Source organism: Poecilia reticulata, linkage group LG5, assembly GCF_000633615.1.
Source record: "Poecilia reticulata strain Guanapo linkage group LG5, Guppy_female_1.0+MT, whole genome shotgun sequence".
In the NCBI taxonomy this organism is placed as follows: Eukaryota; Metazoa; Chordata; class Actinopteri; order Cyprinodontiformes; family Poeciliidae; genus Poecilia; species Poecilia reticulata.
The window spans coordinates 7,011,598-7,027,428 of record NC_024335.1 but is presented as its reverse complement, the minus strand read 5'-3'; the positions used below and the strand labels follow the sequence as shown (position 1 = coordinate 7,027,428).

Genomic DNA, 15,831 nt, shown 5'->3' with positions numbered 1-15,831 from the left:
AATTTATCAGATGCTCAGGCCTCAATTGGCCAATTTCCTGCAGTTTGTAAATGGGTCCCTGGTACTACAAACTTGAATCTGAAAACAGTTACCTCATCAGAACACACAATAAACAAATTATTTAATTAAGTTATGTTTAAGCAGAAGCACATCCAAAAGTTGCAAGAAGACAACATCTGTCTTTATGGACAGGAGATCTGCATTAAAAATACTTCAAAATTATTGTAAATATATTTCGCAGGATTTCAGTGGTCTTAAGACTGTATCTTCAGGATACTGGTGTCTAATTAGCTGTTTGGAGTCTTTCATCTTTTTGGATTTTTTTTTCTCTGTGAAAGGGACACAACAGCAAATTTGGTTATCAGGTAAAACATCTTCTGTTTTGTTTTTGGGATTCAAAATTTAAGAAAAAGGTAGAAAACATGCATGATAAGTTTCATAAAACAACAACTGAAAATATCCACCTGTTACAAGCTTGTGCAATAATATTAAACATGCACAGAGGAGTTGTGTAACATTACCAGCAACTACAGAAAACTGCATCTCAGACCATTAAAACACTGAACTATGTCCTCTAATAGAGCACATAATACATCAGTGGCATCTACTAATTCAGGTCTGAGACTTCCCAACTGCCTGCTGCAAACCACTGATCATCCTCTTTAAACTGAGACATTCCTTTTTCATTCTCAAACGCTTCTAAGCACAAATTAGAGTATAGATGCAGGTAGTTTGGAGCCTGGATGAACAAGGAAGGATGTCGGACACAGACACCCCGCCTTGATTCCACTGAAAGCAAACATCACAGCTAATGGCAGTTGAAGGCGGTTGGTCTTATTTGCCTGTGGACTTGAAACTGCAAGCTGGAGTGGCACAAAGCCACCTATTGTCTCAGAGCTGAAAACAAGGCAGAGGGTTACGTCTGAGCCCACTGCTGTACTTTGTCTATAAGTAATGCGGCTCTAATTATATAAATCACTTTCAAACAGCCTAACAGGAGAGGAAGGTAGTAAAACAGAGGTGGTGGAGCTCTACCTCTGCGGGGATGGAAAAAGCAGGAGGAGCTTAGTTTGATTGTACTCACTCTCTTCTTCATTTGCATGAACATATGATGCTGCTCTTGACAGAACATCCAGTGGGGTCTCCATGCTTGGATGCCTGAAAGACAGGAGAGGGCAAAATGTCAAAACTGCTGTGTGCAGAGTTGGATCTACACAAAGGACAGTGAATTTGAGTGGAAGTCGAGTCACTAGGTGGCAAAACTCTTCGAAAGGTCTCTGAATGTAAAAAAAAACCAACAACACACTTTTACACCTTAAGTGTTTTAACTTGTTTACAACAGCGAAACAATATATAAAACCATTCATCGTAAAATAACCCAATTTTGTTTAGAGTACATATTGTTAGAAGATATCTCAGACTTTGTCTACTTGGCTAAATCTAATGGATAATGTTATTTTTTAAACCAATAACCTACAGTAAGTGCACAATAAAAAGGCCCAAAACACTATGTAATTGATTGAGTGACATCAATGTATGTCATATAACAAGTTTGACAAGTTATGATTAGTCTATTATCAGCCCAGTAAATATTTTGCTTTTCAAGTCTTAACTTATAATGTTTGAAAGCATGCTCTATTATACGCCTCTAAGACTTTATTACTGGCCTGCATATATGCTTACAGTACGGTATCCTACCAGATATCACATGTAATGAGATTTACAGACAATATTGAAATAAAGATTGTGATGCACTATATTTTGCAGCTCCAGCAATTGTTTTCTCTTTTTTAATAAAGAGACATGGTCATTTAAGCTGACCATGTCATGTCAGCTTAAAAGAACGGCAAATAAGATGCACTTATGTGTTTGTAACAAGCCAACTATCATCATTTTATAGAAATTCAGACTTCTGAGTTTGCTACATTAATGACAACTCTTGATGGCTTACAAAACATCTTAAACAAATCCTACTTTACATGAGACAATCATAAATTTGTTGTCTGTGTATTTTTGTTCTCTTTGCCGGCAAATAAATGCAAGTGTGATATCCGTCCAACCACTGAAATCCTTAGCACACAGAAAAGAAATAAACATGTTATAAAAAACAAGCAACTTATTAAGTGCCCACTTGGCAAAACAGATCTACAACAATGAAAGGCTTCCTAACTCAATGTATCAGCATATTAACTTAGTAATAATGCAGCATTTAACTCAGACCATGACACACTACAGCAGAAATATTACAATCTTGCAAATACTTTATTGCTATTAGTTTCCTAAATTACTGTTGGTTGGAGTATATTGGGGATTTTCTTGTCTGCAATGTCAAACTGACTGAGCTATGACAGATATTTAAGAATAAAAAACAAATGGGGGAAATATCCAGCGTGCTTTTCTTCCTTTTTTCTGGCATTCCTCAGATACCATTCCCTCAATTCTGCAAGAAAAGGGGAACTCAGGCAACATTATTATAGCAATGTCCTTGCTTTTTGCAGTAATGCGCTTTAAGAAATATCTCCACGTTTTAATTATTTGAACTGTGCTGCAGTGAAATCCAATATAGGCTTACAGGTGGTTCGGTATATTTATACAAGCCTGACTCAGTGCGCCCTTTATCCAGGAAGGAATACTACTGCAATGATCCTGCAAAATGAAACAAGCAGCAACCAGGAAATGCACTTGATTTGTGGTAAGGGACTCCACTCTCTCTGCTTCCGAACACACTGAAGTAGCTACAACAGATATCCAAAGAATGCGGCTAAATTAAAGCTACTGACATGGGGAAGTTTGGGAATCCGCCAGAGCAGCGTCAACTCCTGAATGAAATCTCAAACGACCCTTTTCGTGAACAGGGTTTCCGTCCCACTATTGCACATGTCTTCGCAAAGAGTCGACTCCCACGCCGAATATTCCCAGAAACTGGACTGAATTTGTGCCCTTAAATGCCTCGTGTGAATCGCACTCTCAACCCTATACGTACCCGAAACAATGTCAGTCAGTCAGTCAGACCCAACTTCTTATTTACCAAACACCTACCTCCTTCAAGCGCCACTTTGGTGTCTTCCAGTATAATATCCAGGTAAGAAATAAAACAAAATAGATATTTATTATAAATGTTATTCCCAGAGAGAGAGAGAGAAAACAAAAAAGCGGCGGTGAAAACGAGCACAGACAATAGTAGCAGAGCTGTCGGGACAAACTTGGTTGTAAACGAGGAGGAGGAGGCGGAGGAGGAAGGGAGAGAGGCAGGCAGGGAGGGAGGGAGCAGGAATGCCTGGAATGATGGAATTCAGTTCCTAGCAGGTGGTGAAAGTGAAGCTCGCTGATTGGTAGAGCTCTGAGGCAGTGATATCAGCATACATTATGATGGTGGGGCATTGCATCACACAGCTGTCACTGTGCGCATTACTATGACCCAGGGAGGGCTTGACGTTATCTCCTTCAGCAGCAGGGAACGAGGCTCAGAACCAGGCAGGCAGTATGCTGACTTTTACTGTCGCAAGGTGTTAATCTGCTGCTGAGACATTTATTTCAGTTCTACATCTACAGAAAGTAGTTTTCCCAAGATGGGACATTTAAAAGTATATTATTCTAGTCTTTAAAAAGGGTTTTATTGGAGTATTAGCACCTCTACCCCCATTCAACTTTACCGCATTTATGTTTATGCAGTCATGAACATCAATATTTGAATTGTATTTGGATTCAACCCAATTTACCCTTACACTCAAAAATGAAATCCAGAACAAAGATGCCCATGATAACTGGTAGGGACAAGGAGTAGAGATCAAGTGGGTGAAATATGTTGGTAGGATTTATATTTTTCATGTACTCCAGTGTGTGTTTTATATGGAAAACGTGCACAAAGCACACCATTGTTCAAAGGAAGCCACAAGAAGTCCACAAGCCATGAAGCACCTGCATGTATGTGGAAAGAGGAGTTTTGGTCAGATGAGAATAGATGAGCATAAAACAAAGATGGTGTTTAAGATCAGTCTTCTCACAATTTCACATGTGGGGTGCTGTGGTGATGCAGGGGTTGGGGATGACCCACATGTGGAGACCTTAGTCCTCAAAGCGGATGTCGCGGGTTCAAGTTCTGGCCTGGTAACCTTCCCCACATGTCTTCTTCTATCTCTCACTCCAGTCAATTCACTATCAAGCATAGGTCACAAGAGCCAATACAAAAAGATTCAGCAACCTTAGTCTTCTGTCTTTAACAGAACAGTTGCATAACATGGTTCTACAAAAATGTTGACCAACAAGAAACATGCATCCAAGAAACATAGAGTAATAGCTGGTGAATTACAGTTAAAGAGAAAAGAAAAAGGCGTTTCCAGTGCTGTAAGATGACTCAGGTGTCCATTAGTAAAGTGTGACTCACGATGTAATGCTGTTAGGTGGACAAAACAAACGCAAGTGGTTAGATGACTCACTGAACTGTATCACTGTCACAGCACTGTTTTCTATTTTGTTTCATTGACTTCAGTGCATTAGATTCATTCTGCTGTATACTGCTTTAAATGTGTTCAAAGCAGTAAATGTGAATTTCCTACCCACTTCTTACCAGTGGGTAGGAAGTTCACATTTGTTATTGTGGCATTTCAGACTTGGCCTAGTGTCATTTGTAGATCATCCGTTCATGATGCAAACCGCAGAAGCCGGTCATTGAACAAAACCGTTAGGCAAAAAAAAAATTAAGTTTACAACTTTTTTCACTGGAGTTAAACATTGAAACTTGCATAGGTAGGTATTCTTGAATTATATTCTAGAATAAATGAGCAGTTTTTGAATGAATGTCAGAAAAAGAAAATCAATGGCTCAAAGTCCGTGCCTCAGCAAATTAAAAATGCTCTCGCAGGACCTAAAAAAAAATCAGAAGTAGTAACATTAAACTTTTGAAAAAGATGACCAAACATTCTGGCACTAGTCTGATTATGTCATGCAATAAATTTACTACTTTACATTGTTGCTGCTCAAAATATTTTTTTCTATACCCGTTTTTTTTTTGTCATTTTTGTTTTAAATTTAACAAAAAGCAGAAATCTGTCATATGTGTTTGAATAATCTTTAAACTTGACAAGGAGCAGATAACTTTTATTATGTTCTGATACTTGACCTTATTACAGGGTATACTTTCTTTTTCCCATGAATCCGTTAACCAATTATGCCTGATCCCACTGACGTACAAAATGGTCTCCTACCTCCCACTGCACTTCACTAAAAACTGTTATGAAACAAATTAAACATGATTTTATTCTTTGAAAAATCACAACATAACAAAAATGATTAATAAAAAAATCCATGTCTGTGTAATCTGATTTCACTAGAACACGGTAGGTGTTGAGTACTGTGTGTTGAGCAACTAGAGTTTAGTTTTACATTAATGATAACCAAAGCCTTTTACTAGAAGGCAGAAACACTCTCTTGAAATGCAATGAAGAAGCTGAGTAGAGATATTAATGTCAGTTCAAAATTCTCCTTTCTTAAATCAGGAGCTTCAGCTTTTACTGAACATATATGCAAAGCCAAACTAAGCAGCTGATTTGTTGCTGTGTTTTAAAACCTGGTTTAATAAACTTTTTTATAAATTATTTTTACTGCATCATTTTATAATTGCAGTGTAAATCCAGTAGAGGCAGCTTCCCATTGGAAAACTGCAGTGAATGAATAAAAACACAAGGAAAGATATACAAATTCAACAAATCTTTGGCAAAGTGACTGCCTGGGATGAAACCCAAAGCAGGACCCACAATCAATAGAAAAAAAAAACAAAAAAACACAAAAATGTAATACTTAACTGAACCCAAACTTATTCAGGTACATGTTCACACAGGTTCAGTGACCTTTTTATCAGCAGAGTTTTCCTGTGACCCTCTCAGCAGTATCTGATGGCCGTATGTGCAACGATAAACCCCATTTTCAGTCTTGTTTCTGGAAATGTAATGGTTTCTTCTGCAGCCATCGGAGGTTTAATGGGACGGGACAAGTGCAGAGAGACTTCCACACCAAACACACAAAGTGATACAAAACATAGCTAAGAAGTGAAAAATTCCTAGTAATCTGCATCAGGAGATCTGTGAGGCTGACTGCTTCCTCTTCCAGCCCTTCCACATCTTCATCAGTTTTTTGGAGCTGTAGGAGAAGGTCTTCCGTAAACCTGACAGGACCAGGACACAAAATCCTCATCAAGACAGTTTCACATGGTAAAAAAATACCTAAAAACATACTGCCTAAAAAACGGTAGAATAGAAAGAAAGTGTGAAAAATGCTGTAAATTTTAAGGATCGGTATCAGGAAAGATAACAGATTTAACAGAATTTTTTTGTCTTAGATAAACAACATTTCTTTCAAAACCAAACTAAACTTCTACTTGTAGCTTTTAAGCTGGACAAAGTGTAAAAAAGTGCTTTATCAAAAGTGTAGTGTTATTACTTTAGCTTATTAGGAAGATTACAGAGACACCGTAGGAGTTCTTACCAGCTGTAGCAATGCCTTTGATACTCTGTGTTATGCTGGATGATTTAACAATAGATGAGATACCTGTGGAGGAGCAACAACAGTCAGCAGCATGACTGCTTTTAAAGGAGAGAAAAAACAGCAATTGCTTCATCTATTGGTCTCTTGAAGTAAAGCCACCTGTCTTATCATTCTAAGGGAAGTCAACTGTATTGATTGATTCCATCCATCCATCCATCCATCCATCCATCCATCCATCCATCCATCCATCCATCCATCCATCCATTTTCTTCACACCCTTGTTGCTGGTGCCTATCTCCAGCTAGCGTTCCGGGCGAGAGGCGGGGTCACCCTGGACAGGTCGCCAGTCTGTCGCAGGGCAACACAGAGACACACAGGACGAACAACCATGCACACACACTCACACCTAAGGACAATTTGGAGAGGCCAATTAACCTGACAGTCATGTTTTTGGACTGTGGGAGAAAACCAGAGTACCAGGAGAAAACCCATGCATGCACAGGGAGAACATGCAAACTCCATGCAGAAAGACCGGGCTGGGAATCAAACCCAGAAGCTTCTTGCTGCAAGGCAACAGCTCTACCAACTGCGCCACTGTGCAGCCTGTATTGATTTCATCTACTTTGTTTAAGCGACTTTTAGTATAAATCCTCGTACAAAAACCCATCTTTGACCAGGTTTTAGTTTTTTCTATCACATTTTCCACATACCTTGATGCACCATAGCTCCACAGTCGGGGTCCTGAGCTACCTGCAGCAGGATCTCCTCCACGTCCCGGTTTTTCCCTGGAAGGTCAACCAGCTTTGTGATCCTCTGCTGAAGAGTTCTGGGCAGCGCCATCAGCTGGATGAATTGGCCTTCAGGACTTTTGTCAACCTACAGAACACAAATTAGAATAATTCAGAGATGCAGATATCTTGATTGACAATAGGAATTATTTGAGCTGAATAACAGGTTTTTAGCTAGGAGGCGCAGTTCCAATTACATATTTTCAAGTCTTACGTATATCAGAGTGTTGTTTTAAATTTTACATTTTTGGGGGATTTTCTATTATTTAAAAAAGTGCTTCAGTAAAACTGAAGTTGCTTCAAGTAATCGAGTAGTCCATCCAATCAATTGATGAATTGTTTGCAAGATATAGACAAGCTTACATAGCTTGTCTATATAAGATATAGACAAGCTTGTCTATATATAAGATATAGACAAGCTTATATAGCTTGTCTATATAAGATATAGACAAGATTGTCTATGCAAGTTATATAGCTTTTCTATATCTTATATAGACAAGCCCCATCAAAAAGCCCACCTGTTTTTCCTCCTAGAGCTAGCAGTCACCTTGATCTCACCTCTAGCCACCTGTGGGATAACTGTGACAGGCTTTAGCAGCTTTTTTTTAATATACTTATTTTCTTCTTTTCTGGTAAGAAGGTGCTGAAATCTGACAGGCACATGAAGCAGAACAGAGGAACAGTGAAAATTTCTTTGTCAAGTTGAGTGCAATACCAATCTCTTGATGATCCAAAATGTTTCTTTCTCAAAGAAGGATTAAACACCAATAAAGCGGGATCTGATATGTTTGTTGCAAGTTGTAGTTGGTGTGTAAAAATGCAGCTGATTTACTGCATTAAGACATATTTTTTTGTGCTAAGACATGTTTTAAAAATTTTGTATTATAGTTAATGATCCATGGTGCAGAACAGACATACTGTTCTGCATTTCCCACAATATTTTATGAAAAGCTGTCCAATTAGATTTGATTGAAGAGAAAACTTAATGTTTTATGTAGTCCTAAAACTACACCATTTTTTCCCTCATATATATTCTCTATATTTTCTGCCTAGTAATTGAACATATGATAGCCTATATTATTTCTGCGTGACAGAAAAGACTTAAATACAGTGACCACTGAGCAGTACACATTCCCAAGGTATTGCTCAATGTGTTGAATCAAATATGCTGCTTTTTGAAACAACATTCAATCAATTTAATTGTGCTGAGACATAAAAAGTAGTTTGAGCTCTTGTTGTTAAACCTGTCCCTCTTGACTTTTGAAAAGAATAAAAGAGATTCATGTGAAGTAGAAGCGCCACCTGTTCTAACATACTCTCATACAGAACTAGTTTTTTTTTCGGTGACTCTGAGTTTACACTGTTGATGACTGTTCCAGTTATGCACAGGTTGTGGAGGAAAAACTTGTTTATCTGTGCTTCTTGGCGAACATACTGTACAACCTAGTTCTGCACATTCTGGTTTTTCTTTGAACATTTTCTTAGCTGAATATTTTTGGTAAGAAGTAAAACATTAAAATTATTGGTTTTAAATCCTTAAAGATTTCAGTAATGTGGTAACTACTGTTTATTTATTTAAATTAGTAAGATGCAGCAGATAAAGGTGTTCCCCCATAAGAAGGCTCTGTCTGAAACATTTTACAGAAAACATTCACCAAAGATGTTTTTACACTCTTTTTATAGCTGCAATTCATTAACAGACCTCACAGCAGGGGATTCTCTGAAAAAGATGAAATACCAAAACTCAGTGTTTAATAGTAGCTTAATACGCAACGCCACCAGTCACATATCCTCATAATGTACACTGATGCATAAAAAAGAACATTATTAGATAGTAACTTTAATCAGCTTACTGCATCTAAGTGCTATTGAAAGACTGAAGGACTTAATTTAAAATAGATTTATCCCAAACTAATGATGGACTCCAAAATGTTGTGACCTGCTTAGTTTTTTTATTATTGCTTTGTGGTTCTTCCAAAAGCTCTAGAGCAAAAGTTTCAATTTCCATTTGCTAATTTTTAGCTAAACCTGGCCCATAACGCAAAGACAATGATTAATATTTATAACCGATGCATACTGCTGGGGACTGAATATACTTTGTGCAAACGTATTACAATGTTCACTGAAAAGATCTAACACACATGCAAACAATAGATGCACAGAAGAGCCAGATTCTTAAACGCTCCTCCTATTCCCTTATGAGACAGTTTAATCCAGGGTGGTGTGGTGCCTGGAGGTGGAAACAGTTTCTTTTGTACAACAAGGAGTGGCAGCAGGTGGAGAGCAAACTAGTAAAATTGCAAGAATATCTACTTAGGGTTGCACAATACTGTATTTAGACAAACAATGAACAAAGTAAAAGATAAGCATGTTAGGGCTTTTTGAAGTCGTTCTGCAACAAATCTGCTACTATATAGAAGTCTATCCCTCTTAAAGTGAATACGGAACAAATCTGGACTGGTTTAGAATCAATTCATACAGAAGATCCAGAAACAAAATCTTCTGAGTCCAATTGAACCAATGACTAGGTTTTGACTTTCCATATCAACACCGACAGCCAAACTAAACAACATAGGCCAGAGTTAACATAGGCAAGGAGGCCTATGTTAACTCTGGAGGAGCTGCAGAAATCCACTGCTCACGTGGAAGAATTTGTTGATAAGATGTAGTACGTATTAGTGGAGCACTCCAAAAATATGGCTTTTATGGAAATAGATTGTCATGGAAAAAAAGCTACTTTTGAAAGATGTGTGGTGGACGAACTAAAATAGCAGTACCATGCTGTGGGAATACTTTTAAGAAGTACGAAAAAAATCTCAATAAAATGCATTTCTTGTGGCTGTGACAAATTTGCTTTGCTACTTCATTAAGCTTGCCGTACCTCAAGTCTTCCTTGTGGAGGTTTGTAGACCACCTGAGGGCAGTCCCGGAGGATGTTGCTGTAAAGAATCCTAAAATGCTGAATGTTGTCATTGACAATATTGGACACTTTGGATTTGTCCTCCCCAATCTTCATCCGAAAATCTCCTTCAAAGTCACAAATATATTATCTTTCAAAACAAGTCTATAAAATGCAAAGGAAATGTCAACAGTATCCTGGTTATTTTACATGCCTCAATGCTGCACAATGTATGCAATCAGTATATAAAACAGCATAAAAACCTTAGAAGCACTTACTTTCAAAAGTCAACTTAATCAACAGATAACTAACTTTTTCAAATACCTTAACATCTCTTCTCCTGAACACTAATTGGATCTAACGCTCTGTAATTATTAAAACTGCTCTGGAAAAACAAATCTCATAAATTATGAAGTAAGTATGGTTGAGCTTTAAGAAGCTGTCCAAGTTTCATACCAGCATAAGAAAGTCCAGCAATCTGCAGAAAAAGTTCTTCCTCTGTGAAGCTTTCTGGCAGCATAAGGAAGGAGGCCATAACCGCGCTCTTCAGGTTGGATACCAGAGCAGCACGGAGCTTCCCGTTCTCGCTCTGTACCAACATTTTTACCTACAAGGACAACACACGTGAGAACAGGATTTATGCCAACACTATTTAGCCAAAGTCCAACACTTGTTCATGAACTAGATTTTATTTTGGTCAACAATCGGTTTGCTTCATGTCCCAAAAAATTCTGATATAATCCAAACTGACCGGCTTGTGAAGACGTCCAGCAACATACATGGTCTTCCAGTGCATGAGGTCGTCAATCAATGAGTCCGTGCTAATCACCCCATATTTAATTATCTAAAATACAGGGAAGCATTTAGTAAACAGATAAAATAAGAAATGTTTTTAAAAAACATCAGTCTTGTAATGATCTTGTGAGTTACCCTTCCATCAGCGGGCACGAGTGTGTTGTAGTAAACAGAAGCTCCATAGTCATTTTGTATGGAGCTGATCTTGGTGGGCCCTAGTATCTTCAGGATGGAGTAGTGTCTGCGATTCTGAAGCAAATTCATGGTGTGCCATGTCACTGGGTCGTCCACCGCAAACACAAAGTCCAGCATGTTTTTCTGTACACACAAAAAACAAAATATTTTTATTGTGATGAATCTGAGAAAAAGCTAGGATCATTTTTGAGTAAAGCTGTGATAATATCTCTATAGAGCAACATTAACTCCATCCAATTAAATTAGAATTTAATCACTAAGTTAATCTGTGTCATTCATTCAATTCAAAAAATTAAACTTGTGTGATACTTGTATAATTTTTAATTTTGATGGCCTACAGCTGACAAAACCCACAATTTAGCTTCTCTGGCCATTTGAAGGTTACATTACATAACAAGAAGGATTTTATTATATAAATGTTACGGCCTACAAAATTATAGGAAAGGCTACCGACTTGACAGCTTTCCAGTAGACAGTCTGAGGCAATTTCAAAAGGAATTGCACTTTTTATTGGAAAGTTCACTGGAAGGGAAACATTCAGTAGAAACATTAACTGGAGCAGCAGGGGTTACAACAGCCTTGAGAGAATGGTTAAAAGACTTCAGAAGAGATTCATAAGACATAGACTGCTGCTGAAGTCCCTTCTTCAAGAGCCACCTCACACGGATGTATCCTGAAAACGGGCTTCAGGACTGTTATATTCATTGTCCAAAGTTGTTCTTGAAAAATAGCCAATGTATGTCAAGCATCTTACAGAGCAAAAAGATTTAACTGTTGGTCAGTTGGACAGATGACAGTGTGACAAATATTCTTCTTTTCTAAGAAATTGTATGCATTAAGCTTTAAGCCAAATTCATCAAAATGAACAGAAAAATAAGATGTATTTTTTCTGTGTCTAATGAATTTATTCCATGTGCGAAACTCAACTTTTTAGCTGAATTACTAACATAAATCAATGTTTTGATGAAATTCCAATTTATTTGTGATATATTAAACCTTGTAGACATTTAGGGGGACGAATAGACATTATGTTGAGCTGATAAGAAGATGCTCATCCACGCTGCTTCCTTGATGTTCTGATTAGAACAGATTTACCCAATTAAACCAAGCTGTCACCTTCTTATGACCAGAATAGTGCAGAAACTCTTACCTCCATTTGACCTTGGCTGGTCCCATGCTGTTTAAAAACACCAGATCCGTACACAAAAGCTAAGCTAATGTCCTGAGGAAAGTGTGACAGGATCCTCCTGTAAATCACGCCGGTGTTTTGCAAAGCTGGAAGAGTCATTTTGTTGGGACAATCCACAACAAGCGTGCAGACAGATTTATGGACGAAGTAACCGCACAAATAAAGTTAAAAACAAAATTCCGACAGAGTAAAATAAGAGATACATCTCACATGGAAGAACTTTAACATAAAGTATTTAATATGCGTTGTATTATGTCTTAAATTAACGGGTTATCTCACTTAACTCCATCTATTAGGTTTGCTTGGACGGATAAGATGTGTGATTCTCCGTCGACTAAAATGTGCGTCACAGATTCAGCCGGCGCATGATGGATGATGGGAAATGTAGTTACTTGTGGTAGGCAAGACTAAAAACGGATAAACATGGTGCAAACGTATCGCTCATTGATAAAGTTATTTTTCCTTGAAGGAAGGTTTGAATAATTTCACAAAGAAATGTCATTAACAACTTGGGGGGAAAAAACACACAAACAAAACAAAACAAACAAACAAAAATAAAAACCTCGAGCGGTTATTTTTATGGCCAGCAGAGGGTGGTGTTTTATTAAGTTTAGGAGTCTGATGAATCTGTGGATTTACCACAGCTGGACTTCTTTTAAATTGTAGAAACATTTCAAGTACAATGTATTTTAGTACGGATTATTATCTCATACGAACAAAGAGAACATCTCAAATAATTGAAAATGACATATCAATAAATCAAATTAGTCAATTTGACATTTATGCTTATAAGTAAAATCTTCACTGGAACACTATTTACGATCTGTTAGGCTGCTTCACTGCTTACTTTTTTGTATTGTAAAGTAGGAAGTTACTTTATACCTTTTTAAGACAAATGCAATATTTTGTGCTATTTGATGCAAAAAGGAAACTCAGCCAAATGTTCTTACTGATTATCTAATTTTTGAAAGCTTTGTGTGGAAAACAATTTTTAAGTGAGCAAATCACTTTGAAAATTGACTGTGAATGCTTATGAAGATGTGACCTCTTGGTCTGTTTTTAGCAAATTGTAAAAATATGGAAAAAGTGAAGTACTGTGTATACTAATTCACTGTATTCAACTATGAAATGGTCTTTTTGTGATAAATATTACATATAATATCATCTTTTACATTTTCTGTTGCAACTTTTCAGTGTAACCGCAATCTATACAAATTCCAGCTTGCGTTTCACATAAAATACTGCATTATTGAACAGTATTTGGCAGAATGACAATGACTGCTCCTATAAACGTCTAGTCTTCATTTGAAAACAGTGTGTGGCCATAAGGGACAAATTTAGTCAAACCAAATGAAACTAGATATTGGATAAAAGCTACAGAGGAGACGTCACATTTACAAATAAATCCTTAATGACATTTCAATAAGTAAAAATGTAATAACCGTGTAGAAAGAAAAATGTCTGATGAATTTAAGCACTGCTGCGGGTGTTAGTTTCATTGGCCAACTGCTCACATCTAATTGAATGAATTCAAAATTAATATAAATTCCTGACTGTCAGTAATATGTCTACGGCTAATTATTGGATTGTGAAGAGGGGGATCAATATTATCTTCTGACTAATTGCTGAGGGCCATCTTCTCATCCAATATATATTGATAAGGACACTGAATCTTATCTAGTTACCATAGCTCAGCCTTGTTTGAACACCTTAGTACAGGAAGAGAAGATGAAAAAAATTATTGTTATTCAGTTTACTGATTTTGTTCCACAATAACTCAGGTTTATTGTCGTCTGTGGAACTATATGCAGATCCTCTTTTAAGTTTGTATACTAGCTCATAATTGTGATCTTTTAATTAATTATCAGAACCATTTTGTTTTTTAGCTTAAATCCAGAAGTTTACATAAAACTCTTTAAAATCTGCTTTACCTTTCACCATTTCTGGAAACGCTGGGTGATGATGACAAGCCTTAGTGATATCAAAAAAGAAAACTAAAAACTATGTTTCTTTAGATTAGATTTATTTAATTCAAACATTGTTTTTTCAGAACTGGCTCAGTAGTACGGATTATTATCTCATACGGACAAAGAGAACATCTCAAATAATTGAAAATAACTTATCAATCAATCAAATTAGTCAATTTGACATTTATGCATATAAATAAAATCTTCACTGGAACACTATTTACGAGCTGTTAGACTGCTTCATTGCTTACTTTTTTGTATTGTAAAGTAGGAAGTTACTTTATACCTTTTTAAGACAAATGCAATATTTTGTGCTATTGATGCAAAAAGGAAATTCAGCCAAATGTTCTTACTGATTATCTAATTTTTGAAAGCTTTGTGTGGAAAACAATTTCTAAGTGTGCAAATCACTTTGAAAAATTCAGTATTTATACAGATTTTTAACTAAGCAGTGTTGAAGTCACAGTTCCATACGGTGACTGAGTGGGTGTCATGTGAAAATGACTCAATAGAGAGAAAAAACACTAAAATTAGCTATGTAGGTGGATGAGGGTGTACATACCAAGAATAATCTACATAGATTTTTAAATCACTATAAGATTATTAAGTAAAGATATGCATCATTTCACTGGTTGCAGAACAAATTTTCAGTTTTTAGGTAAGGAAAGCTGTTCTTTGGGGCACACCTGCGGGGGAATCTTACTGCCATAAGTCGAGAACACACATTTTCAGTTTGCAAGCAGGAGTTCATCTCTTTCTTCTCAAAACGTGTAATACTGTGTTTATGTTTTCCTTATCTCTAAGTTTTAACATGGAACAGAAAGCTGAAGTTGTTTCTCCCAACATTCAGTGGACGGCACAGGTTGCTACAATCGATAGTAGCCACACAGGCACACCCACTCGAACGAAACAAATGCACCCTAAAAAGGTGCCCAGAATGACACTTTCATTCTATTGGCTGAGATGGTTGCCAGGCAACGGTACTTTTGTTTCCAGAGAGAGCAGACAAGAATTCGTAAGCGAGTGGAGATGTGATCCTAACAGAGAGGAAGTTTTGAGCACAAGGAGAAAATCTGAGCGCAAATACTAAGATTTTAGAATATTTGAAAGAGAGCAAGCGTTACAACTTTTGAGAACAAAGAGATGAAATCTTGCTTGTTAACTGAAAATGTGTGCTCACGACTTATGCCAGTAAAATTACCCAATGCACACACACTCTGACAAGTTTTAAGTGTTGGAAAGTGTTCCTTGTGTTTTGAGTGGGGGACACATCCATAGCAACATATTTCTAATAATTGGAAATTACAGTTTTTGCAATTCAGTTGCTCCGTATTTTAATACATTTAAAGATCTATTATTCCATTAGAATACACATAATTAAAGCTCACATATCCATTAATAAATACACTAATGTGCAGGATACATGTACAAATACATACACCCAACAATAAAACCTGGAGAAGCTTTTCAACTTTATCTTACTGTTGCCATGGTAATGGCTATTGCTGCCCATGCCCA

The 15,831-nt window shown here is 37.0% G+C and overlaps 1 protein-coding gene across 1 annotated transcript; it reads right to left on the bottom strand.

The window, feature by feature from the left end:
• Positions 1-3,502: 3,502 nt before the first annotated feature.
• Positions 3,503-12,690, bottom strand: tamm41 (TAM41 mitochondrial translocator assembly and maintenance homolog). The gene is made up of 9 exons (XM_008408549.2): positions 12,308-12,690; positions 11,098-11,280; positions 10,919-11,011; positions 10,624-10,774; positions 10,150-10,295; positions 7,191-7,356; positions 6,481-6,543; positions 4,005-6,160; positions 3,503-3,918 (listed from the first exon to the last, which is right to left on the bottom strand). Exons 1-8 carry the CDS (start codon positions 12,443-12,445, stop codon positions 6,069-6,071), a joined length of 1,032 nt encoding a protein of 343 aa, XP_008406771.2. The 5' UTR covers positions 12,446-12,690; the 3' UTR covers positions 3,503-3,918; positions 4,005-6,068.
• Positions 12,691-15,831: the final 3,141 nt, after the last annotated feature.